Here is a 26,978-nt window from a genome sequence, read left to right on the forward strand (position 1 = left end):
GGCCTAGCCCGCCGTATGGGGATGATGGGAGTTGGAGTCCGAAGACGTAGGGGGGGGGAGCCCCTACGGCTTTCCCTCAGAGGAGCGCGCGCGCGGCCGGGGGAAAAGGGGGGGGGAGTCGTGGAGCCTTTCAGCGCCCCGCGCATGCGCTTTAGAGTGTCGGTGGTGGTTCTGAGGGGAGGCAACGGGCAGCTCTCCCCCATAAAAGCCCCGGCGGCGGGTGGGAGCCCTGCCCCCCCTCCTCTCTCCCTCCTTCCCTCCCTCGCCTCAGCCCCGGCGCCGCAGCAGGGAGAAAGCAGCAGGGGCGCACTGCGCCTGCGCAGCAGCGAGCACAGGCCGCACGCGCCGCAGCTTCTCCTCACACACACACATACACAGACACAAACACAGGGGGCTGAGGCAGCCGCTGCGGCTTCTTCCTCCTCTCCCCTCCCTCGCCTCCCGCCTTCCTTCCTTCCTTCCCCGCCGGCGCTGGAACCTGAAGCTCGGGCCGCCGCGGCTGAGGTAAGCAGACTGCTCCCGAAAACCCGTCCCCGGGTGACGCCAGACGGCCGGACGGCCGGCCTGTCAGTGGATCCCTGCGGAGCGTCAGGACGTTACGGCAACGACGGCGGGCGGACGGCGACGGCGACGACGACGGAGCGCCGCGCTCGGCCGTCTCCCCCGCTCACGCGCCCCCACCCCCCCGCGTTCGCGCTCGCTGGCGCCTCAGCCCCTCCCTGGCCACACAGAGGAGAGCGCGCCTCCTCTCTCTCTCTCTCCCCCCCTCCGCCCCGCGCTCCCTTTTGGCCTCAGCCGAGCGGAGTGCGCGTGCGCGCGCGCGGCCGGCCCGCTCTCCTCACTGCCGCCGTCCCCTCACGCGCGCCGCCTCAGAGGTGGCTTGGGACCCCCGCCGCTCGCCTCTTCCCTCGCGGGCCGTGGCGGATGGGCGTTGGAGCCTTGGGACACCCCCCTCCCCGGGGACTCTCCTCCTAGGGATGGGAGGCGTCTGACTCTACCCCCGTCCTACAGCCCGCCGGCGGCGCGGCTGGGGATGATGGGAGTGCCCGGTTGGAGTCTGGCGGGCTCCCGTGTGGTGGAAGGGATGGGACGGGACCCGAGCTTGGAAGAGCCGCTGCTTCCCTTAACTAAAAAACCAAAAGTCTCCTTTTTTGTGGCTTGGATCTTGACACCAAGCGGGGCTTTTCCGGCGGAGAGGACTACAAAGTCCATGCAGGATGGGAGGAGGGGGACTCTATCCAACCTCCCTCACCCTCAGAGTGGCGGAAGGATAGTTGATCTAGAAGCTGAAGAGAAGAGAAAGCACTTAAATTTAAAATTTGCAAGTGCTTTATTAAATTTATATACTTTGCATACCCGTTTGGGGGGGCTTTGAAAGCCCCCCCCCAAAAAAATTTGGATTATTATAGAATAGAATAAAATAGAATAGAATACAAAGAAGGAATAGAACACAACAGAATAATAGAATAGGAAAGGATAGGATAGAATAGAATTCTTTATTGGCCAAGTGTGATTGGACACACAAGGAATTTACCTTTGGTGCAGATGGTCTCAGTGGACATAAAAAGACAAAATACATTCATCAAGAATCATAAGGTACAATAATAGTCATGGGATACAAATAATCAGGAAATAATATCAGTATAAATCATAAGGATACAAGCAACAGTTACAGTCCTGCAGTCATAAGTAGGAGGAGATGGGTGATAGGAACGATGAGAAGACTAATAGTAATGCAGCCTAGACTATCAATTTGAGATAATATATTATCAATTATCAAGGTGAGAATAGACACAGGCACTTTATTTTTATTAATTTATCAAATTTGAATACAGAGAGTCTTCGACTTATAACAGTTCGTTTAGTGTCTGTTTCAAAGTGACAATGGCACTGAAAAAAGTGACTGATGACCGTTATTCGCACTTAGGACCATTGAGGCATCCCCACGGTCAAGGGATTTATATTTGGATGCTTGACAGCTGGTTCGTATTTACGACGGTTGCAGTGTCCCTGGGTTATGGCATCTTTGGCAACCTGACCAGCAAAGTCCATGGGGAAGCCAGATTCAGTTAACAGCAGTGTTATTAATTTAACAAAGGAAGCAAGAAAAGTAATAAAACGGGGCCAAACTCACTTGACAAATTTCTCGCTTAGCGACATAAATTATGGGCTCAATTGTGGTCGTAAGTCGAAGGCTACCTGTACTGCCCATATCACAGTTTGAGGCAGCTTGGGAGGGTCTCCTCCTCACGCCCCCATAAAAAGCAGCCATGGAAGCATCAATTTGACAATCAAAGCTGGGACTAGATACAGCGAAGAAATGGTAGTAAACAAGATTTTCTCCCTTTTTTTTTATGCTTACCACTATTGTGAGCTGTCAGACTCCCCAAATTCCTGAATTTATCCTCCTGGGATCTGGATCCCCTATGCCTGTATTTACCCCCTGCCTATTTCAAGATTGTGTTCGCCTTCTGTGTTGTGCGTGGTGGATTCAGAAGCAATTTCCAGAATGTTCAGCATTTTGCAATCTGAGATTGCAAAAAGCAGCAGAAAGATAGCAGCATTTAATTGTGTTTATGTTCAGAAATATGTGTGTGTGTGTGTGTGTGTGTGTGCTGATAAATAAATAAAGGGAGACTAGTATAGATCTATTTCAAGCTATTTAGCTCTCATCAGCTAGCCATACCCTTACTGGGATTCGAACCTGGTCTCCCTTTATTTATTTATCAGCACAAATACAACACAAATATAAAAAGGCAACATTAAAAATAAAAATATGGTTTTCTGCCTGGATGGTCCTCTGTGATGAGCCGAATGACAGAAAGGGGGAGTAGTGAGCTCCCTCCCATATTTGGGCATACCAGGGGTTGTAACACAAATACATACCTACTTCCCTGGCCTAGCTGATAAGGAAGAGAGCCTGTGGCTTAGTGGCAAATACATCTGCCTAATATGCAATACAGCCCTGGTTCGATTTCCAGTAAGGGTATGGCTAGCTGATGAGACCTAAATAGCTTGAAATAGATCTATACTAGTCTCCCTTTATTTATTTATCAGCACACACACAGAGAATATATATACCGTATTTATCGGCGTATAACACGCACAGGCGTATAACACGCACCTTCATTTTAAGAGGGAAATTTCAGGAAAAAAATTTAAATTTCAAATAAAGAACTTTGAAATAAGGGTAGCTCAGAACTTTTTTTTTATTAATATTATTACCACTTATAAGGTAAATAATGTAAAAGGACAGTAAAAGCAACTATGAACACTGCTGCTTTCACTGCTACTATCTTCCACCCTCCCTTCCTCCTTCCCTTCCTTCCTGCCTCCCTTCCAGTTCCCTCCTTCCTCTTTCCTCCTGCCTGCCTGCCTGCCTTCTTTCCCTCCTGCTTATCTATGCTTCCTTCCTTCCTTGCACCTCCCTCCCTTCTGCCTGCCTGCCTTCTTTCCTCTTTCCCTATCCTCCTATCCTTCCTTTCCCCCTCCCTCCTTCCCTGCCTCCCAGTTCCATCCTTCCCTCCTTCCTTTTTTTAATTAACTTTTAGTCGGGAGTCCGGGGAGAGGAGAGACGGCTCATCCATTCTCTCCTCCTCTCACCCACACCCCGCTGTCTAAAGCGCTTCCTTTCGCCCGCCCGAGCTCTTCCGCGGGCGAAAGAAAGTGTTTTAGTCGGGTGTCTGGGAGAGGAGAGACGGCTCATCCATTCTCTCCTCCTCTCGCCCACACCCCGCTGAGTAGCGCTCCGTGATCCTTTTCTGTGCGCCTGGTGTTTAGATAGATAGCCGGATGTTTAAAACGCCAGGCGCACAGAAAAGCAGCTGCTTTTGGGGCGAAGCGCTCCGCGATCCTTTTCTGTGCGCCTGGCGTTTAAAACATCCGGCTATCTATCTAAACGCCAGGCGCACAGAAAAGGATCGCAGAGCACTTCGCCCCAACAGCAGCTGCTTTTCTGTGCGCCTGGCGTTTAAAACATCCGGCTATCTATCTAAACGGCTGCTGTTGGGGCGAAGCGCTCTGCGATCCTTTTCTGTGCGCCTGGCGTTTAGATAGATAGCCGGATGTTTTAAACGCCAGGCGCACAGAAAAGCAGCTGCTTTTGGGGCGAAGCGCTCCGTGATCCTTTTCTGTGCACCTGGCGTATATCGCCTGGCGTATATCGGCGTATAACACGCATACATCATTTGCCCCCTATTTTTCGGGGGGAAAAGTGTGTGTTATACGCCAATAAATACGGTATATATATTCAACACACACACAGAATATATATATTCTGTTGAGTTCTGCAAGGTTTATGCCTCTACTTGGGAGTAGGTTCATCCCACGGTTTTGAAAATAAGATCAACTGCGGAGTTCAAAAGTAGGCCTCAACAACGAGCACAGTTGCGAGCAGAATTTCCATTGCTGAGCAAGGTGTTGTAAAATGAGTTATGCCCCAGTTTCCAATCTTTCTTGCCATGGTTGATAAGAAAATCACTACAGTTGTTAAGTGAATCACAGTCATTAAGTGATTGGAGCTTGCTTGTCAGACGCTGCCTGGAAATAACAATCCTGTAAGTCAGCGGTTTCCAATGTTTCCAGCTTGGTGGAGTGGTGGAGGCGGTGGGGAGAGGGGATGGTTTTATGCGTGCAGGCATGCCACTTTCACAAATATAGTGTTTGCACATGCATGTGCTCACCCACCACTTCCATGCCTGATTCCATTGGGCCATAGACCAGCAGTTGGGGATCGATCCCTGATGTAAACCTGGGACTCTGCAACTATCGTAAATATATGTTGGTTGCCAACTTTTGATCACATGACCATGGCGATGGGGCAACAGTTATACCTGCACAGACTGGTCATAAGTCATTTCTTCAGTGCTTTCATAAGTTTGATTGATCACTAAGCAAACGGTTGTAAGTTGAGGGTTATTAGTAAGCATGCATAGGATTTTCTGGATGCATCTTCTGAAGACAATTCTGTCAGAAATTCTCAAAATGTCTTGTTTTGTGTTCAGCATTTTTGCAGGGTTATTTCTGCCCTGTGCAGTGGCTCCTTTGCTCACTCAAAATGCTAAGCCACACAGTTTTTTTTTTAAAAAAACCGAGACATAGTGAATAAACTACCAGTTTATGTATTAGTCAGTGGTTGAAATAGGATGTTGATGTTTATTTAATCACATGTGCATAACTGCCTATCTCACATACTTTGGGCAGCAAACATAATAAGACTTTAAAATACATAAAAGAACAGTTCAACAACCAATTTAAAACTGTAAAAACAACATAAAAACAAGTTGACACCTAAGTCAACATTTAGGCTTTTCATGTTGGGAGACCCATGCTTGTTGGTTTACATACCAGCTCTGCTTGATTTTGTTAGTTATTTTTATTTTATTGATTGATCAAAGGGTGACTGGGCGGCATAGTATTAAAAACATAAAAACCATATAAAAATATATCTTACTAAAAGGAGGTTGCTACGGTTAGAATAATAAAAGTTTAAGAAAACAGGAGGAAGAGCCTTCAAGGCATTAATTAACACAAAGGTTGCATGCTAGCACTGATGATGTTACCTAATCTGGTAATGAAACGTCTGCAAGAAAACAAGATCAGAGTGGACCAAGGACTTTACAGTCCTCCTCCACCTCTCTACAAATCTCACTCCCTTCTAGCACTCATGATGTTACCTAGTTTGGTAATGAAACATTTGCAAGATAACCACTAAGACAGTGATGCCAAACATTTTTGGCATCAAGTGCCGAAAAGGGAGTGCACGCATGCATGTTCATCTGGGAAGCGACCCCGAAGAGGAGCTGCCCAGGGGGAATGCGTGCAATGGAAAATGAACTTCCGGTTCCCAGCTAATCTTCTGGTTACTGGTGGACATTCGTGCGCAGCGATCAGCTGGCCAGCGCACATACTCACACCGGAGTGGAAGACTAGCTGTTCCAGTTTCCAGCACTGCTGCATGCACCAAAGCCAGCTGATTATCACGTGCATATGCGTGCCAGAAACCCATAAGAGGAGCGGCCGACAGCGCATACTGGGTGACATGGCTTTGCATGCCACTTCAGGCATATGTGCCATAGGTTCACCATAACAGCACTAAGCACAGAGCATCAAAGACCATCAAAGCATCTAGTTTAATGAAAAGAAGGACTAGGGGAGACAGGATAGCAGTCTTCCAATATCTCAGGGGTTGCCACAAAGAAGAGGGAGTCAAACTATTCTCCAAGGCACCTGAGGGCAGGACAAGAAGCAATGGGTGGAAACTAATCAAGGAGAGAAGCAACTTAGAACTGAGGAGAAATTTCCTGACAGTGAGAACAATTAATCAGTGGAACAGAAATTGCCTCCAGAAGTTGTGAATGCTCAAACATTGGAAGCCTTTAAGAAGATGTTGGATAGCCATTTGTCTGGAAGGGTATAGGGTTTCCTGCCTAGGCAGGGGGTTGGACTAGAAGACCTCCAAGGTCCCTTCCAACTCTGTTATTCTATATTTTATTATAATCTACCCCATAGTTCAACCATGAGGTACAAATATGCCCTTCTATTGGTTGTGTGTTTCTCTGGAAGCCCCATGTGCTTTGGCAGATCCAGGTTTTCAAACTCTTCCAAAAGGCCAGAAGACTTATCGGAACTTTTGGGCAGTTGAAGACAAGGATGCTCATAAGAACTTAGCTGCATTCTTGTGTATTCTTTTAAAAAACCTTACGTAACTTTTAAAGCACAAATTGTGTTCTGCATTCCTGTACCATCGTTCCTGATACCTTCAGGGATATGATTGTGTTCCCCTAAGTGGCTTTCGCTGTTGAATGTGGGACAAGAGTAATAATTGTGTTTCGTTGTAGCCATTTAAAAAAAACGATAGCGGTCAACACTTTTTCAGGATACGAACTGGAACAGCAAGAAGGAACAAATGGGATAGTAAGATAAATGTCCCAAATGAAATTATCAGTCAGTCCAGCAGCCCCAGGCTAGGGAATTCTGGGAGTTGAAGTCCACAGGACTTAAAGTCGCCAAGGTTGAGAAACCCTGGTCTAAGCAGTGGCTGCTTAACTTTGAAGTGCTCAGTCCTGCATGATTTAATTATTATTATTAAATATTAAATAATACGAAATCCAGCATTTGTAAACTTGAGAATAAAGACATCAATAGGGTGTCCTTTTAAGAGAATAAACTTTGGAAGGGAAGCAAAGGGGGACAAGAATGAAGCCATGCAATATGTACAAGCAGTCCTCGACTTACAACAGTTCATTTAGTAACCGTTCAAAATCGCAACGCCACTGAAAGAAGTGACCTATGACCATTTTTCATACTTATGGTCAGTTTATCTTGCAAACGTTTTGTAGTGCTTCTGGAAATCACTATTTTTTCTATCCGTGTTTCCCTGAAAATAAGACCAGGTCTCATTTTCTTTTGGGCTCCGAAATAAGCACTAGGGCTTATTTTTGGAGGGTGTCTTATTTCGTTTTTCCATATACAGGAGGCCCCCTTCTGCTTGCTCACAACCTGGCAGGAGGCCATGTGGGGCACCAGTGCTGCCGCCATGAATCGGGAGGTGGAGCTGCCCCACACGCCCTGCACCGGCTTAACCCCAGTGTCCCCACAGTCAAACCTCCCCCCCCCCCAACACCTGCCTTGCCTTGTGGCCACGGCACCAGCGCATCGCTCGGCCTCCTCCGTTGCAGCCGTGAGCAGGCAGAAGAAGTGGGCTGGCGGCCACGTGGGCTCCTGCAGCACATGGTTGCTGCTCCTTCGGCCACAAGACATTTGGGACATGGATGGACTTGAATTACGTCAGTGCGGGGCGCATGGGGCAGCTCCCCACACACAACGTCTCGTCTCGTCTCATGTCAGCGGCTCTCTGAGCAACTAGATGGAATGGCGGGTGGCCAGCTGTGCAGGTGCTTACGTAGGTCTTATTTTGGGGGGTAAGGCTTATATTAAAAGGATAAAGGGTCCCCTCGCACATACGTGCTAGTCGTTCCCGACTCTAGGGCTTATATTAGGCACACGTGTAAAAAACATGCTAGGGCTTATTTTCAGGGAAACCGGGTGATTAGATGCTTGCTTGTCTTGGTGCTGCAGGACTATTCCTCCTGAGCCTCGGGGCTGCGTTTAACACATTGCAGTAAACTCCAGTCATGCCAATATTCGTACGGCTTTAGTAAAACGTGTAAATCGACTTGCTGTCTTTTTTCCTGTGAAATTGCCTGTGAAGGATTCTCAAATAAAACTGTAAGGCAAGGGTGTCCAAACTTGGGAACTTTAAGACTTGGGGACTTCAACTCCCAGAATTCCCCAGCCAGCTATGCTGGCTGGGGAATTCTGGGAGTTGAAGTCCACAAGTCTTAAAGTTCCCAAGTTTGGACACCCCTGCTGTAAGCAAATGGAAGTGGCAGATAGCCGAGATACCTGCCGACCTTGGGAGAAAAACCAAATAGCTGTGAAAAAGTAGCATACAAAGACATCAACGCCAGATTTGCAGCCCGCAAAAATTCATCAGCTAAAACTGCAGGGACATAGCTATGAGCACCCAACAATAGTCCACATACAGGTAGTCCTCAACTTACAACAATTCATTTACTCACCGTTCAAAGTTAACAACGGCATTGGAAAAAAGTGACTCTGGGCCGTTTTTCACACTGACAACCGTTGCAGCATCCCCATGGTGATGCGATCAGAACTCAGATGCCTGGCAACTGACTCATATTTACGACAGTCGCAGTGTCCTGGTGTCGAGAGATCAGCTTTTACAATCTTCCGACCAGCAAAGTCAATGGGGAAGCCAGATTCACTTAACAACCATTTCACTAACTTGACTGAGATTCGCTTAACGACTGTGGCACAAAAGATCGTAAAACAGGGCGAAATTCACTTAACAAACGTTTCCCTGAGCAAGAAAAACGTTGGATCGATTGTGGTTGTAAGTTGAGGACTACCTGTACCACTGTGCAAGATATTTTGGATCCTGATTAAAAATGTATGAAATGCCTTCGGAGTCGATGAGTAGAGCGGTACCTCCTTCACTCTTTGTTTCCTTCTACAGGGTAAAGGTTCCTTCATGATGACGACACAAGATATGAGCATGCATATGGAGGAGGTTGTCGTGGTAACCACTCCGGATAATGTGGTGGATGGCAGCGGTGTGGAGGAAGTGAAGACCGTCCTAGTTACCACCAACCTGTCCCAGCATGGGTGAGTCAAAAGATGAACTCTTGAGCTGGTAGGATGGATAGAGTCACAATTGGAGCGACTCTAGTGGTGTACCTAGAATATTTCATGCCTGGGGCAAATCATCATTTAACATCCCCCCTCCTTCGTTGTTGAGATCCAGTTTGGGGTAGTAGTTAAGACATCAGGCTAGGAGACGGTGAGTTCTAGTCCCGCCTTAGGCATGAAAGCGGCTGGGAGACTTTTGGCCAGTCAACCAAGAGGTGGGGTGGCCTCAATGACCCTCTAAAAGGAAGCAAATGACCAGCTATCTGCAAGGAGTATAAATCCTTCCCTTCCCCACCATCCAGTCAGAGCTGAAGAAGCTTCTTAGATGAGGAGCGAAATGTCTTCAAAGAAAAAAGAAAAAAGTCCAGTTGCCTCTGAAAAAGCATCTGGTTTGGATGACAGAATCTCTACAGACTACCAACCGCAGTGATTCATTTAACAACCGAGGCAAGAAAGGTCATAAAATGGGGCAAAATTCACTTGACAAATGTTAACAACATAGATTTTGGGCTCAATTGTGGTCATAAATCAAGGATTACCTGTATATTTGTTGCTTCAATTCCTTCAATGTAACTTCTCAGACTTGGATTGGCAACAATTTTCCCTGGATAAAAACTGTTTTAGGAAGCAAAGCTGTTTCGTCAGTATTTTCTTCTCTGAGTGTGACTTCCTGGCAGAAAATTTTGTCATAGAAAGAGCCCACACCAAGGCACGACTAAATCTCTCACTTTCTAGCCTTTGGGTCTTAATAACTAGCCCCATCTAGATTTATAAAGCTTACCTGTTATGATTTTCAGCAAAGGTTCGAAAACTGAAGATCCCTGATGCCTTACATGAGTTAATTTACAGAAGCCAGTTGGAAAATCAGAAGAAAAGTTTTTAAACAAAGACACCAGTTATACACAGGAAGCCAATCTTGTCTATTGCTAAGCCCTACAGATTAGCTCTGGGTTTGATTCTTTTAGTGCCAGAAATATGGAATGCGTAAAGAACCGTCAAGTGGAAGCAGAAAATCTGGATGGATCTATTTCTTTCTCATCTTTGTTTCACGAGAGACGTTTGCAACACTTCTGTTTTTTCTATTAAAAAAAGAGTGTTAGCTTCTTCAGCTTGGGAAACCAGAGAGAGGCTCATTACTCAGAGAAATCCACCTAATCCTTCTATTAAACCCCATTTGGTGCGGGCTGTTTCTATGACAGCCTTTTCTGCAACAACAACAACAAAAAAAAACACTTTGGAACTTAATCTCTTTCAAAAAGAAGTTGCAAAGTTTGTGGCACTAGCTGAACATTGCAGATGACTTCATCCAAGCCTGCCGTACGGGGGAAAAAAAGAGCAGTCACGCACACTAAGTGGATTCCAGGCAGCCTTTAATGTACACCAGGGGTGTCCAAACTTGGGAACTTTAAGACTTGTGGACTTCAACTCCCAGAATTCCCCTGCCGGGGAATTCTGGGATTTGAAGTCCACAAGTCTTAAAGTTCCCAAGATTGGACACCCCTGATGTAAACGCTTAATAAAGCATCCCAAACACTACAATTACCCCAAGTCTTATTTCTGCGGTGGTACCTACCTAATGCGCTGCCAGAAAGCCTAAAAGAAACATTTTGCTTTCATCTGAACTAGCAGCGTCTTAAAGTCTTTGGGAAGTGCCACGCCTTTCCTCCTCCAAGTTAAGAGACCTGTTTGACCAGTAGTTGAGCAAGAATGGATATTCCTGAGACTTGGTTTGCAGGCAGAGTGCACCGCTGGGCCCTTGTCATAAGCCTGAAACATCATCCTGGCAATGAAACGGATGATGGCAGACAAAGCAAGTTAGCGTCACGTACAGGGACGATCGTGCTGTAATCTGCAGTTGGCAGACGCTGAGAGGAGGAGGATGCCTCTATGCTTAATGTCAGGTTTTGTCTTTAGGCAGCTAGATGATAAGAGACGGCAGCTGGCGGTTTCTCTCTATCCACTCTTTTTTTTAGAGGCCAGGAGCTTTTGAGTATCCTACGTATCGATGTTTATGTATCCTTGATAATGGAGAAGGTTCTTTGCTTTTTAACAGGAAGAAACACAAAAGGATATGCCAAAGGCAGGCTCAAGATCCAAAAAAGATTTTGACAGGCTTGGAAACTGGGCTCTGTTTTAAGAAAATGAAATTCAACATAGATAAAAGTAAGGTTTTATACTCGGGCAAGAAAAACCCAGTGTATATAGGTATAGACTAGGTGAAACATGGCTTAATGCATCGCAGTATCGCTTCAGGAAGTACAGAGGGATTTAAATGATTGGATGACTTTTCTCATCGCATATTTATTACATTTATATGCTGCCCTTCTCACTGTCAAGCGTCGCCCCCTCGCATTTTGGTCAGTGGGAACGCTGCTGCAACAGTCGTAAATACGATTGGTTGTAAATGACTGTTTTCAGCGCCATCGTAACTTTGAACTTTGTCATTAAACTAGGGGTCGTATACAGTCATGTGAAAAAAAAGTACAGTATAGTCCTTGAGTTACGACCCCAATTGAGCCCCAAATTTCTGTTGCTAAGTGAAACATTTTGTTACGTGAGTTTGTCCCATCTTACGACTTTTCTCGCCACAGATGCTAAGTGAATCATTGCATTTGTTATTAACCATGGCTGTTAAGTGAGTCTGGCTTCCCCACTGGCTTTGCTTGTGAGAAAATCACAAAAGGGATCATATGGCCACAGGACACTGTGACCGTCATAGGTATGAACCGCTTTCCAAGCGGCTGAATTTTGATCACACATGACCATGGGGATGCTGGAACGCTCGTAAGTGTGAAAACGTTCATAGGTCCCTTTTTTCAGTGCCGTTGTAACTTTGAACGGTCGCTAAATGAACTGTTGTAAGTCAAGGCTACCTGTACACTCTCTTTGAGTTCTGTGGTTTTACGTATCGGAGCGTAGTAAAAAAAATCACCTGGTCCTTAGCAGTTCTTATAACGTACGAGCTCTTATTACATATTACACCACATCATTTATTTTACGAAAAGAAAGCCAACATGGAGAAGCCAAGTCAAATTTCTAGAGGAAAACGGATAAAAGGAGCCGTTTCACTGACATTGTTTCTTCACCCTTTGTCCCTTTCTCTCTCTCTCTCCCTCTGACCAGCAGTGACCTCAACGAAGACACCCTGGAGACGGAAAATGCTGCTGCCGCTGCCGCTGCCGCTTTCACCGCCTCTGCCCATCTGAAGGAAGCCCTTTTAGGTAAGGGTGGGAAATCAGGCTATTAGCATCCGCCAGACCAGCTGGGAGGTGGAAGGTTTTAGTTGAGAAGACCCCCAAGATGTTAGCATTGGGCAGTAAGAGCTGGGCTCTTCAAAGCTATAAGACAATTCAGTTCAGATGGACGTTAGCATGCCTCCCCCTCTCTTCCTGTATCCCTCCCTCCCTCCTATCACTCCTATCATTTATCTCTCATTCCGCCTTTCCTTCCTTCCTCCTCCTCTCTTCCCTTCCTTCCTCCCATCACTCCTTCCTTCCTTCTCTCTTTCCGTCTTCACTTCCTCCCTCCTTCCCTTCCTCTCATCTCTCCTTCCTTTCCTTCTTCCCTCCCTCCCTCCATCCACCCACCCACCCATCTCTTTCTTCTCCTTCATCCCTCCACCCTTCCTTCCTCCCACCTCTCCTTTCCTTCTTCCCATCACTCCTTCCATCCATCTCTCTTTCTGTCTACTTCCTTCCTTCCTTCCTTCCTTCCTTCTTTCCTCTTTCCTTTCCTATCCCTTCCTTCCTGGACAGAAGGCGTGCATTTCTGTTCAAATAATTTGTGTGAGAGAAAGTGGGTGAAGACAGCTTCTTCCTAATAGCTCTCAAAGTATATGCTTCATGTAGGTAGCAGTCAGCTACAGTTTGGTAAGATTCTGTCTGTAGGGGTCAAACAAGAATAATCACCACAAGTCTGTCTTGATTTGTGGAGCCTGACAGTTGCTGTGGTTCCAGAGTTACGTCTTACTTGTTTATATTTCTCTTGTCATCGTATAGCCCAGGGGTGTCCAAACTTGGCAACTTTAAGACTTGTGGACTTCAACTCCCAGAATTTCCCAGCCAGCAGAAGTCCACAAGTCTTAAAGTTGCCAAGTTTGGACACCCCTGGTATAGCCCATCCATTCTCAGAGAGCTCAAGGCACAGCAGTACAGCTAATCCTTGACTTATGACCACAATTGAGCCCAAAGGTTAGGTTGCTAAACAAAGCAGTTATTGAGTGAGTTTTGCCCCATTTTACGACCTTTTTTGCCACAATTGTTAAGTGAATCATGTGGTTGTTAAGCGAATCTGGATTCCCCGTTGTCTTTGCTTGTCAGAAGGTCGCAAAAGAGGATCACATGACTCCCGGACACTGCAACCACCATTAATGTGAAAAACGGTCATAAGTCGCTTTTTTCAGTGCCATTGTAACTACAAATGGCCACTAAAAATGGTTGTAAGTCAAGGACTACCTATATTTCCCAGATTTTATCCCCACAACGGCCCAAAGACACCCACTAAGCTCACGTTTGAACTCCCCCAGCCTGTCTTGGGGCGACCCACTAACAGCTCTGAAATGCAACAACAGGATGTTGAGAAATGGCTGAAGCTGTTTGTTCCACTTCCTTGCGTGTTTCCCTTAAGTCTTGCTTTCTACCTGTAAAGTAAAAAGACAAAAACTCGCAACTTAACAAACTAAACTCCTCCCCACTCTATTCTCGAAGTCATTCTGATGGAGAGACAGCACTGAGACTGCATTTTATTGGGTTTTCATTTAGGGCCATACCCAAACCTAGCCATTCCAGCTTCTTTAACAAACCATGGTTTGAGAGGGCCCGGTGTATTGTTATTTGTGTGACAGGCCCCCGTTACTATGGGCAGAACTTCATAGATGGGGGGGAAGGATTGGCTAATCGGGGTAACACCTTTTCAGCCTTTAAGCTTAAGCATCGCCGCCATTAGTCGTTCGTGGCGGTGAAATCGTTTTCTAATTAAAGATTATTTTTGATTCCCCACCTTGAAGTGAAGATGGCGGAAGGAGAGGAGTGCCTGGAAGCCGAGGTGGCTTATCCCATCACCTGTGGTGACAGCAAAGCGAACCTCATATGGCGGAAGTTTGTTTGCCCCGGCATCAACGTGAAGTGTGTGCAGGTAAGATTGTAATAATGATTCATCACACAGTCAGGCAGATGTTCAGACTGGATCTGGCATTTTTGTCCACCTCTCGAGCTCTTCGTGGAAAACAAGACAGGGCTGTTGTAGAGCAGGGGTGTCCAAAATTGGGAACTTTAAGACTTGTGGACTTCAACTCCCAGAATTCCCCAGCCAGCCATGCTGGCTGGGGAATTCTGGGAGTTGAAGTCCACAAGTCTTAAAGTTCCCAAGTTTGGATACCCCTGTTGTAGAGTCTCCTGCTTGAGCAGTGGGTTGGACTAGAAGACCTCCAAGGTGCCTTCCAATTCCGTTGTTCTGTTGTTTGTGGACTGAAGTTCAAATTCTGAACCAGATCTGGCATCCCCAGTCTTATCAGACGCTGAGTGCCAGCTCTGGAGGGCAGGGGTGGGAGTTTAGGGTAGAGCTAATCAGAAGCTGTGCTCTTTTCCCTATTCAGTCTTTACTCTCACCTGTGTCTGTGTGAGGCAGCCATGAGCCTTTCTGTTAACTCTGGTCTCCCAGTATGATCTTCCTAATCTGTCCCATAAGAGATGCTCCCCACATTGGGACTGTGGCCAGGGGTGGGCTTCAAAAATTTTAGCAAGAGGTTCTCTTCCCAGTTGCTGGGTGGGTGTAGCCTAGTAGGCCTCCTGCCCCACAGCAAGGGGGTTGTTTTTGCCCTCCCCGGGCTCTGGAGGCTTTCCTTGAGCCTCCAGGAGGGGGAAAACAGCCTCCCCAGGCTGCAGGGCCCATTTCCAGCCTTCCCGAATTTCCAGTAGGCCCATTTTTCACCCTCTCTAAGCCTCTGCGCGTGCCCTGCAGTTGCCTGCATCCAAAACAGGCCGCATGGGGACTCCTGGGAGGGGTGGGGCAGCGTGGAATTTGGGGGTTCTCCGAACTGCACAGAATCTTAGCTAGAGGTTCTCCCGAACCCCCAGCAGCCTGCCACTGACTAGCATGATATCAGCTGAGGTGGTGCAGTGGTTAGAGCGCAGTACTGCAAGCTACTTCAGCTGATTGCTAGCTGCAGTTTGGCAGTTCAAATCTCACCAGGCTCAAGATTGACTCAGCCTTCCATCCTCCCGAGGTGGGTCAAATGAGGACTCAGATTTCTGGGGGCAAATACGCTAAAAACTCTGTAAGCCGCTTAGAGAGGGCTGTCAAGCACTGTGAAACGGTATATAAGGCTAAGTGCTTTTGCTATTCCAGCAGAGTCTGTGGAAACCACACAGGGAGGAAATGGGTCTCTCTCCCAATACGTAACCATCCTTTTGAGATAGTCCAGGCAGGAAGCACACCCAGATGAACTAATTCTACTTTATTGTAAAGATACATGAACAGAATCTCACAGGTCTGAAAGTACATCTCTTCCCCCTCACCTTTACATCCCAAGAAACTAGGGAGGATCTCTTCTGAGATGGTTGCCATTCCTTCACTCCTTCTGTGGGCTCAGCAGCCTCTTATCTGACAATTGCAGCTACTCTGCAGCTCTTCCCCCCTGTCTCCCAAGGCCCTCTCTGCCTGCCATTACTTTCTTGCCTGCCCTCTTCCTGTTGCATCTTATCTCTTTCTCATCCTTGCAGTATGACAATCATTTGATAAGTCCTAAGGAATTTGTGCATTTGGCTGGCAAGTCCACCCTGAAGGACTGGAAGAGGGCAATCCGGATGAATGGGATCATGCTAAGGTAAATCACTACTCATTGCAAACTCCATGTCAAGTTTGAACTGCTTCTGAACCATTTGAAAACTTACCACTATTCAAGTTGCCCAAAAAGTGAGGGAAGGGACAGGTGAGAAAGAATCCAGACGATCAAAGAATAGACTGCGTGAGCCAAGAACCCATCAAGGTCACTATTGCAGGTGTCCAACAAAGAAAGGAACTGTTCTCAAAACAAAAGACCGATTCATAATTGGACAGTGTGACCACTGTGGGTGGGTCGGATGGGAGACCAATATTTAACTATGCAGCATTGCGCAGGAAAACTTCAGAGCTGGTTTTATTTCTTCAGTGCCGAAATGGTGTATCCAGTAAACTTTTGCTTTGGGGATTAAAAAGTTCCCGAAAGTGTCTACTTTTCTTGGGTTTGCTGGTCGGACTGTTGACGCTCCATTCCCTTCTAGCCCCGATGTTGTTACCTAGTTGGGTAAAGAAATCATCATCCTCTTTAACGACCCCATCATCCCTTGCGGGGTGGAGTCTGGGCAACCGAATGGAGCTAGCAGAGTGTTTACTGGCCAGATGCCCTACCAGTCGCCATTGTGGAGTTTTGCTCAGCAGATATAGTCTCGTTGTGCCCAGAAAGAGAAATATCTGCCTCTACCTAGGTTCAAACTCACAGCCTCCTGATTGTGAGGCAAGAGCTCCACCTCTAGGCCACTGCACCACACTGTAGTTGGGTAAAGAAAATTACCAAGCTCAGAGGAAACCAAGAGCCCTACAGATCAACCCTGAGCTACAAATACTCTCTTCTGTCGTTTTAGGAAAATCATGGATTCGGGGAAGCTGGATTTCTACGAGCACACAAAAGTTTGCTCGAATACCTGCCGCAGCACTAAAATCGATCTGACTGGAGCCAGAGTCTCTCTCAGCAGTCAGAGTTCAGCAGAGTACACGCCTCTTACTCCAGCCTCTGCGGACGGTATGTAGGGAAGCAAAACCTAAGAACAGACCACAGTTGAAACACTGCAAGGGCAGTTTTGATTTCCACCAGCCGTTCACCCAGTGGTGGGATTCAGCCGGTTTGCAACAGTTCAAGTGGCAACTGGCTGTCGTGGGAGGCCCAACCTGACCGGGGGGCAAACCGGTTGTTAAATTACCACCCACCCCCACTATCAAAGTGGATCCTGGGCATTGCGCTGAAATGGGCAACGGAGCAGCCGGCAGGAGGGAAGGGCAAGACCGCTTTCCCTCTTTCTTCTCCCTGTTCCTCCTCCTCCCCTCATGCCAGCCGCTCCATTGCCCGTTTTCCCATTGCATCACAGCAGTCAGGATCCACTTTGATAGCAGGGATGGGGGGTAATTTAACAACCGGTTGGCCCCTGGTCAGGTTGGGCCTAACCTCCCACGACAGCCAACCTGACCATGGGCAAACCTTGGGTTGTTAAATTATTTGAGCCCCACCACTGCGTTCACCATTTCTTTTTTTTAAAACCCACTGAGTTCTTTTTCTCCCTGGTTCAAACGTCTATAGATATTCAACAATTAACACCAGAAATGGCTGCCAGGTCTATCTGCCTGTTGCAGTTTGGAGGGCTTGCTGTCTGAACCAGAAGCTCTGCCACTTGAAGATGTGAGGACTTCAACTCCCAGAATTCCCCGAATGGGGAATTCTGGGCGTTGAAGTCCACACATCTTTAAGTTCTCAAGGTTGAGAAACACTTTTCAGCCCTTTCTAAAGCACTGCCAGCTGGTGCATTCAAATATTCTTTGACTTCACCGCGTTTTTTGTGGGCATTTTAAACATGCTGTGTCTTTAGATGAATTCATAGGTAAAGGAGAAATAGGAATCTGTTGAGAGCTCCAGCTAGTTTTTCCAGAGCCTGTTAACTGCTTTTTGGTTCATTATATATGTGAGACAAGAAACTTCAATCGGCTTTGTTCTCTGTCTGTAAGCTTTAATTTTGGCTACTTTTTTATCTTGCTCCTTGACAGTTCCGTGCTGTCTTCCAAATCCAGCCATTGATGATAGGCTAAATACGTCATACGGGAATATATCAAAATACGTCCTATTTTCCTTTAAGGTTTCTTGTCTGAATTATTTACAGTTTCTGACAGATGAAAGTTTCAAAGGCAGCAAGATTTCCGTGCATCTAGTCCAGGGGTCTCCAACCTTGGCAACTTAAAAACTTGTGGACTTCAACTCACAGAGTTCCTCAGCCAGCAAAGCTAGGAGTTGAAGTCCACAAATCTTAAAGTTGCTAAGATTGGAGACCCCTGCACCAGTCAGTATTTTCAGCCTAGCGTGGGGTGGGCGATGTGTTGTAATCACCTTGTAATAAATCACAAGTTAACATTGCAGGTGTGCATGAAGTAATACACCTGAGCAATCACTGAAAATGCTTTGGAGAAAATGCTTTGGACCTTCTATGTAGGAAGAGCTAATATTTATTAAGGCAGCTTAACATATGCCACTCTTTTACATTAGCCTCTAAAGAGAGGTCACACAGCTGTAAGTTCACTTGTGAAAGCTAATTTGATTTCTAAGCAGTGTCTTACTTTTCAGGATCATATGGAAGCCTTTTTAAAAAAACCACCTACTTCAAATAACAACAGAAAGGTACTACTTTCACATGAGGTCCAATGGGATTCTTCCAAATTATTTTCAAAATCTGCATGGCTTAATTAAACAAACATGGCCTCAAAATCTTTGAACATTTTACTCCTGATTTTAAAAATGTTTAATGGAGAACAGGGCTTTCTGATTTTTCTCTGGCCCTATCATCCAATGTATAAGAAAACTGAGAATGTTTGGGTTTTTTTTTAATCAAGAGTAAGAGAGTTAAGGGTCAAATGATCATTGTTGCTTGATTTTAATTGCAGTCAATGGATCTCCTGCCACCATCACCATAGAAACCTGCGAGGATACCACTGAGTGGACCACGGCTATTGGAGGTGAAGCTCGTAGCGTCTGCCCTAAGACCCTCCCATAGGATGTTCAGCGCAAAACCTGAAAGGCTTTGAAGAAAAAAAAAGCAGATGTGGTCATCTTGTTGTAGGCAGGGCCACAGAGCAATGGAAGAGCTCTTGCAGCAAGTGTTGAGGTCAAGTTTTTGGCATGTTTAAGTGGAATGGAAGAAGACTCCTCTGAAGAGATGCTGATACTGGGAAATTGTTTTGAGTGGGGGGAGAGTCAGGTCTCACAGGGAATGTACCCATGTTTTATTTATTTATTAAATATATGTGCCACCCGTCTCGCTGCCTAAGGCAACTCTGGGTGGTTTGCAATAGACTTAAAAACAGGAATATAAAAACAATTATGAATATAAAAACTAATTACATTGGCAAAAGATTAGATACAGGTAACGTAGTCCTTGACCTACGACCACAATTGAACCCAAATCTTCCATTGCTAAGCAAGAGAGTTGCTAAGTGAATTTTGTCCCATTTTACAACCTTCCTTGCCGCAGTTGGCGAATGATTCACTGCAGTTGCTAAGTTAGTAACCCTGATGTTAAATGGTAAAAAAGTTGGTAAAAAGGACGTAGTCACACAGTGAACCACTTAATGACTGTCAACTGGAATGTACCATTTCTGGAATATGATTATGGGGTGTAATGAGGAGGCAACTATTTTGGGTTCCCTCAGCTTCCTGTCTCGATGGAAATTGCCAGTCATCCAGGTCATGGTTGTCCCAATGGTGCTTTTTCAAGAGGCAATTAGACTGTCGTTGTTTTTCCTGGAAGAAGTTTCACTTCTCATCCAAGAAGCTTCTTCGGTTCTGCCTGAGTGGCGGAAGATGGAAGGATTTATATTCCTTGCAGTGCTCTGGTCGTTAGTAATCTCTCTGAGGATCCTTGAGAGCACTTGGAGGTTTATCTTGGCCCTCAGAGACACCTGAATAGTGCAAATGGGTGTGGAACCTTCTTGGAATTACTGAAAGGACTGTGTCATAAACGGGATAGGTGAGGTCGTACCCCTCCTCCTCTATTGAGGGAGGGCTATCCAATTTTAATACAGGTGGCCTCTTTGACCCCTCTTTCAGACCAGTGGCCTCTCTGTCTAAAATGTGGATTTTGCCATCTTCAAAAGAAAAGAGCTAACCACTGGCCTGATGATTGCAAGGAATATACAGGTAATCCTCAAGTTACGACAGTTCACTTAGAGACCATTCAAAGTTACATGATAACGCCCCCCAAGTGTTTACGACAAAGTCCTGAAATTATGAATGCTGCAGCACCACAGCAGTCCATTCGCCCTATTCCCCCCACCCCGCCCCCGCTCCCTATAGTGGCTTCCCCCTTCCCATCCCTCATGCTGGACTCACTTACCTTGCAAAGATCTGTCTTCTCTCTGCCAGGGTTTCTTTGCCTTTGAGGGAGGGGAGAGCAGGACGATTTCCCTCCCAGCATCCTATCGGCTTGCAAATGCTTTTGACACAAAACAGTGAAAGGTTCCGGGGGCCATGATCTCGGACGACTTTAGGAACCCATTCTCTGCAAAAGTGAATGAGTGTCTGAAGTCACTCAAGATCAAACCCCCCCCCCGCCCGCCCCCCACACACATTTCACTCTTGGCGTGAAAAGCACTTGCAAGACGACCAGATGCTGGGATCGAAATCATTCTGCTCGCTTCTCCCTCAAAGGCAAAGAAACCATGGCAGAAGGGATACAGATCTTTGCAAGGTAAGGGAGTCCTGCGTGGCAGGATGGGAGGTGGGGAGCACGAGGTATGTCAATGGGCCAGGGAGGCCTTGGATGGCCTGTTCCATCGCTAGCCTTCCCCACCCTGAAATACCTTGTGCACTAATAATCAGTGCATTCGATTAGCGAACACGTGGGTGAAAGCAGGGAGTGATTACGTTCTAGTTTAATGTAAAGAAGGACCAGGGGAGACAGGATAGCAGTCTTCCAATATCTCAAGGGTTGCCACAAAGAAGAGGGAGTCAAAACTATTCTCCAAGGCACTTGAGGGTAGAACAAGAAGCAATGGGTGGAAACTAATCAAGGAGAGAAGCAACTTAGAACTGAGGAGAAACTTCCTGACAGTTAGAACAATTAACCAGTGGAACAGAAGTTGCCTCCAGAAGTTGTGAATGCCCCAACACTGGAAGTCTTTAAGAAGATGCTGGATAGCCATTTGTCTGAAACGGTATAGGGTTTCCTGCCTAGGCAGGGGGTTGGACTAGAAGACCTCCAAGGTCCCTTCCAACTCTGCCATTGTATTGTAAGTTACATGATTCACTCCTGCGAATGGAATTGCCATGCTCCGATTCATTCGTAACTCGAGCCTTACCTGTAAATCCTTCCGTTCCCCACCATTCAGTCAGAATCCCAGAAGAACCTTTTTGGATGGGAAGCGAAGCGAAGGGAAGCGAAGGAAAGTCCAGTTGCCTCTTGGGGGGGAAAAAAGCCCCTTTGGGTTGTCCAAACGTCGCTCCTTTTCCATTTCAGACGATGCATTCACCTTCTGGCGAGGCCTGAGAGACGCCGGGCTGCTGGGAGAAGTGGTGCAAGAACTCAGTGTGGAATTCATGGAAGCCATGAAGGGCCTACAGCAAAGAATCCAGGAACTTCCCTTGCAGCTGAATGGTGAGACCCGAATATCGCCATGCTTTTTACCTTCCAAAGAAATTATGAATATGTTTAAATACAGTAGTGGAATAATCAAAGTCAGAATAGGGATGGAAACTTGAAAGGGGGGGGGGGGGATAATAAATACACATTTTTGTACAATAAGGAGAAGTAATAAGAGGAGAAATTAGATTTTAAACGATGGTATTACTACCCTATTTTTCGGAGTATAAGACGCACTAAGTTTTTGAAGAGGTAAATTTTAAAAAAAGTTTTTGCACTCTGCAGACCTCCCAAACCCTCTGCACTCCTCATCTTTTATGAAAAATGGGGCATGCAGAGTGTTTGAGAGGCATGCAATGTGCTCCTGGGGTTGGGGCCGCAAAAACGAGCAAAAAACAGCCCATTTTGAGTGTGAAAACGGACCCATTTTTTGCCAAAAAGGGCATGCACAGCCTTTAGGAGGCTTGTAGAGTGCTGGGGGTGGGGGTGTGACAAGCAAAAAATGGCGCATTTTTTGTGAAAACGGGCGCATTTGTTGCCCAAAACAAAAGAGAATGCACAGTCTTTAGGAGGCTTGTAGAGTGCTGCTGGTGGGAGGGGGCAAAAACGAGCAAAAAGCCCGTTTTTCACTCGTTTTTGCCCTCCCAGGAGCACTTTGCTGGCCTCCCAAGCCCTCTGCACGTCCTTTTTTGTGAAGGGGGGCGGGGTTTTGGGAGGCCAAAAATGATGTATTGGTGTATCCAGATTTTCACCCTCTTTTTTAGGGGGAAAAGGTGCGTCTTATAGTCCAAAAAATACAATAAGTATACTTAAATAATATGGTGACTGGCATAAAAATAATACATCAAACTATGGATTAAATAAAAAAATGAAAGATTATAATTTAATATGAATAGGTGTATGTTTACTAAATGTAACAAATATGCTTAGAAATACTTTATTGTATTAAAATGTATGACATGCTGAATATGGTGATTGACATAAAAATAACATATTGAAATAACCAAATAATGAAGGATTATAAATTGAACAAGCAAACAGTGGAGGATTTCAATTTAGCATAAATGTTTGTACTATTATTAGAATTATATAAGCTTGTTAAAAGTAACAAATATGATTAATAATATTCTCTTTGTATTAAAGGGTGTGACACTTAGAATAGGGTGAGTGGCATAGAAATGACACACTGGAATATTGAATGATTAAATAATGAAAGGTTATAATTTAATAAAAATGTGTATTGTTACAAGGATTATTTAAGCTTGTTAAATGAAACAAGTATGATTAATACTATTTTATTTGAATTAAGATGTATGACACTCCAGTGCCACACTGTTCACGCATTGATATGTTTGTAAAAAATAACAACAAAAACAACAACTAGGGCAGGGGGGGCAAGGAATTATTTTAACCGTTTCTTAAAACTTTTATTTACAGGTAGTCCTCGACTTACGACCATTTGAACCTACAGCGATGCTGAAAAAGGGACTTCTGACCGGTTCTCACGATTACCGGTTTTGACACTTAACAATCATTGCATGTGGTCCCAGGATCAAAATTTGTATGTTCGGCAAATGGCACATGTTTGTGATGATTGCACTGTCCCGGGTCACATCACACACACACACACACACACACACACACACACACACACACACACGGTCTGTCACCTTCTCAGCTGGATTTCAAAAGCCAAGTCAATGGGGGAAAGCCAGATTCAGTCTGTTAAGTGGGTTTTGCCCCATTTTATGACCTTTCTTGCCATAGTTGTTAAGCGAATCGCTGCACCTGTTAAGATAGCAATTGGGTTGCTAAGTGGATCTGGCTTCCCTCTTGCCTTGGATGGTCGCAAGGCCCCAAAAGCTGATCACATGACCCCAGGACACAGCAACGGTCATAAATGCGAGTCAGTTGCCAAGCTTCTGAGTATTGATCATGTGGCCATGGGGAGGCTGCAGTGGTTGTAAGTGCAAAAAATAGTCGCAAGTCACTTTCTTCTGCACCGTTGTAACTTCTCACGGTCACTAAATGAACTGTCGTAAGTCGAAGACTATCTGTACAAAAATAATTAAACACAATAGCTGCATTACCATAATTTTCCATATACACCATCTTTGATATTTATGATGCTTTACAGCAGGGGTGTCCAAACTTGGCAACTTTAAGACTTGTGGACTTCAACTCCCAGAATTCCACAGCCAGCTCTGCTGGCTGTGGAATTCTGGGAGTTGAAGTCCACAAGTCTTAAAGTTGCCAAGTTTGGACACCCCTGCTTTACAGAGTATGAAAAGTAAAATCATTATTTCACTTTCTCGCTTCAAGAAAGCTTAAAATTGAAGCGCTAAGGCAGCTTATACATTTGCTTCCTTTTCAAGGAGGAATTGGAGGACCGGGGCCTATAGAGATGAAAATTCCTACATTTTCTTTTCCTTCCACCACTGTAAATAATAATAATATATATAATGATAATATAGATGGGTGGATTTGTGGATGGGTGTATATAAAATAAGGGACGCGGGAGCTCAGTGGCTAAGATGCTGAGCTTGTCGATCAGAAAGGTCAGCAGTTTGGCGGTTCGAATCCCTAGCGCTGCGTAATGGAGCGAGCTCCCGTTACTCATCCCAGCTTCTGCCAACCTAGCAGTTCGAAAGCAGGTAAAAAATGCAAGTAGAAAAATAGGAACCACCTTTGGTGGGAAGGGAACAGCGTTCCGTGCGCCTTCGGCGTTGAGTCATGCAGGCCACATGACCACGGAGACGTCTTCGGACAGCGCTGGCTCTTTGGCTTTGAAACGGAGATGAGCACTGCCCCCTAGAGTCAGGAACGACAAGCACATATGGGAGAGGGGAAACTTTACCAAATGCCTTCTGATGGCCATTAGGATGTTTTGTTTTTTTTCATTCTGTGTTTCCATTAGATGCCATCCTGCTGAACAACACAGTCCAGAATTTTGGCATGCTGGACCTGGTGAAGAAAGTTTTGGCCAGCCACAAATGCCAAATGGACCGTTCCAGAAAGCAATACACACGAGACTTAGCAGGTACCATCTCTTTGTCCTGTTTCTCTCCTTCTGTCACCTGGTAAGGTACAGATAATCCTCGACTTACAACCTCAACTGAGCCCCAAAATTCCCATTGCTAAGCAAGACAGTTGTTAAGTGAGCCTTGCTGCAGCGACTCACTTAATGACTGTATCAAGGACGGTCCTAGAATGGGGCAAAATTCACCTCGCTGTCTCACTAAGCAACAGAAATGTTGGACTCCCTTGAGGTCGTAAGTCAAGAGCTACCTGTAGTAACGCCACTTCTCTTAGATACATTTCCCAAAGCCCCCAAAGGCCAGACAAGGAATAATGGGTGGAAACTGATCAAGGAAAGATTCAACCGAGAAATTAAAGAGAAATTTTCTGACAGTGGGAACTATCAACCAATGGAACAGAAGTTGCCTTCAGAAGCTCCATCCCTGGAGGCTTTCAAGAAGAGACTGGATTGCCATCTGTCAGAAATGGTGTAGGGTCTCCTGCTTGGGCTGGGGGGTTGGACTAAATGACCCGCAAGGTCCCTTCCAACTCTGTTAATCTATTAAAGATGCTGTGCAGTGTATGGGGGGTTGAGGCCACGTCCAATCTAGCTTAGCCTTTTGACTTGGCCAGCGTCCTGCCTGCCACCTGTGGCCTTAATCGTCTTCTCTCCGCTTGCCTTTTCCAGCTCTGGAGCAGCAGTGTGACGAGCACCGCAAGAGAGCCAAGGAACTGAAGCACAAATCCCAGCACCTCAACAACGTGCTCATGACTTTGACACCTGTCTCCATCCCTTCTCCTCTGAAACGGCCCAGGCTGACCCGGGCCACTTCAGGACCCCCGGCCATCACCTCCCAAGTCCTGACTCAGTCGGCTCAGATCGCCCTGGCTCCAGGCGTGCCCATCACCCAGCTGGCCGGTCTGCCCATCGGCAAAGTGCTCTCTGCCCTCCCGGCATCTGCATTTGGAAAGGCCACCGCTCAGGTAACGTCGGCGGGCTCTCCCGCCTCCCCGCTGCTGGGCGGATACACCATCTTGACGTCGGGGGGTTCTGCCTTCCCCAACGCGGTGGAAATCCACCCCGAAGCCTCCAACCTCACCGTCTTGAGCACCGCGGCCATCCAGGACAGCAGTACGGTGGTCAAAGTGTTGAGCCCTTTCCAGCTGCTCACCCTGCCAGGGCTCGGCACGGCCATCCAGAATGTGACGCAGCTGTCTCCCGGGGGCAGCACCATCCTGGCTTTGCCGTCCAGTGTGATGGAAGGCACTTCGGCCACGGAAGAGCACACGACCATTGAGGTAACCACCGTAGCGGACGAGCCTCAGCAGAAATGAAACGTGGACGTTGGTCCTTTTTTGTGGGGGGGAGTGCTCCAGGCTTACGTGCCCATCCCTCGGATGAGAAGATGGAGACGACGAAGAAGAGAGTGCTGGGAAAAGAGAGAGGAAAACGGATTGGCTGATGGCAGAATAGGGAGGTTGAAATCTGAAAGACGAAGAGTGAAGACGAAATGAAGGGAGAATATCATTGATGGGGCAGGAAGAAGACCCCCTGTTGCTGGGATCCATTAAAAGCTATAATCTTTGCACACACACACCCAGCTTGTAAGTACTCCCCCCCCCCCCCCCCCAATCTCTAGCCAGCTCTGGGGAACCGAGGTAGCCAAGGCTGGTTTCGAAGAATAAAACAACCCAAACTCTGCAAGAATTAGGCAATGAGACAGGATTATTTTAAGCATTTCCGGCCTGGCACAAGTGGGGGTCCCAACATAGGCAATTGCCTGCATTTTGGGCTAGGGAGATGATGGACTGCTTCTCTGCCAGGACGGAGGAAGAAGAGAGAGAGGGGGGAAATCTGGCATTTGGACGTGGGTAAAATGGAGAATGGGCCAAAGGCGCATGGGAAGGGGAATAGCGGCTTAAAAATGGGAAAGTAGGAGGCTTGGAAGGGAGACAGGAGGACTTCCGTGGTGGGCAGATCCATTCCCAATTTAAGAGCATCAATTCGCCGAGCTCCCTGCTTGCATCTCAGCCTGAGGAGGAAGGTCTGGCCAAAACTGCTGAAGGTGGAGCACCTTTGTTGGATTTTTCTTCCCCCCCCCCCCCCAAGCAGTTATGTCCTCCACGGCTACCGAGCCTTATCCTCCACAACCCCCGGTGGATCTGCACTTTAGGCTGCAAAACAATGTTTTTGCCAAAAACAAGGGTGAAAAACAGGAGCTCCCAATTGTTCCAGCGGACTTGAGGGACTTGATGTGAGAAGAAGAAGAATCTGTCGGACGCTACGAGGGCTCGGATTCTCTCAGTGTGAGTTTGGGCCTATCAGAAACGGCGGGATCAAGACTCTTGGCTAACATTAAAATTTTGTTTTTTCAA

At 46.5% G+C, this 26,978-nt stretch overlaps 1 protein-coding gene across 2 annotated transcripts; it reads left to right on the forward strand.

Annotated features, from left to right (window-relative positions):
* On the forward strand, positions 1–26,978 carry GMEB2 (glucocorticoid modulatory element binding protein 2). 2 transcript variants are annotated; one of them, XM_081949702.1, is made up of 10 exons: positions 1–504; positions 9,041–9,189; positions 12,337–12,434; positions 14,219–14,346; positions 15,933–16,036; positions 16,833–16,990; positions 18,892–18,963; positions 21,462–21,599; positions 24,502–24,624; positions 25,291–26,978. In XM_081949702.1, exons 1-10 carry the CDS (start codon positions 16–18, stop codon positions 25,935–25,937), a joined length of 2,106 nt encoding a protein of 701 aa, XP_081805828.1. In that variant the 5' UTR covers positions 1–15; the 3' UTR covers positions 25,938–26,978. The 2 variants fall into 2 exon arrangements, with proteins under 2 accessions (XP_081805828.1, XP_081805829.1); XM_081949703.1 differs by having other exon boundaries at positions 12,340–12,434.

This window comes from Natrix helvetica (assembly GCF_964273705.1).
Source record: "Natrix helvetica genome assembly, chromosome: 3".
NCBI classification, from domain to species: Eukaryota; Metazoa; Chordata; class Lepidosauria; order Squamata; family Natricidae; genus Natrix; species Natrix helvetica.

Coding starts and splice junctions, on each gene's coding strand:
- GMEB2 (XM_081949702.1), top strand. CDS start 16: ATGGGGATGATGGGAGTTGGAGTCCGAAGACGTAGGGGGGGGGAGCCC. Junction 505..9,040: donor CTCGGGCCGCCGCGGCTGAG/GTAAGCAGACTG, acceptor TTCCTTCTACAG/GGTAAAGGTTCCTTCATGAT. Junction 16,037..16,832: donor ATGAATGGGATCATGCTAAG/GTAAATCACTAC, acceptor CTGTCGTTTTAG/GAAAATCATGGATTCGGGGA.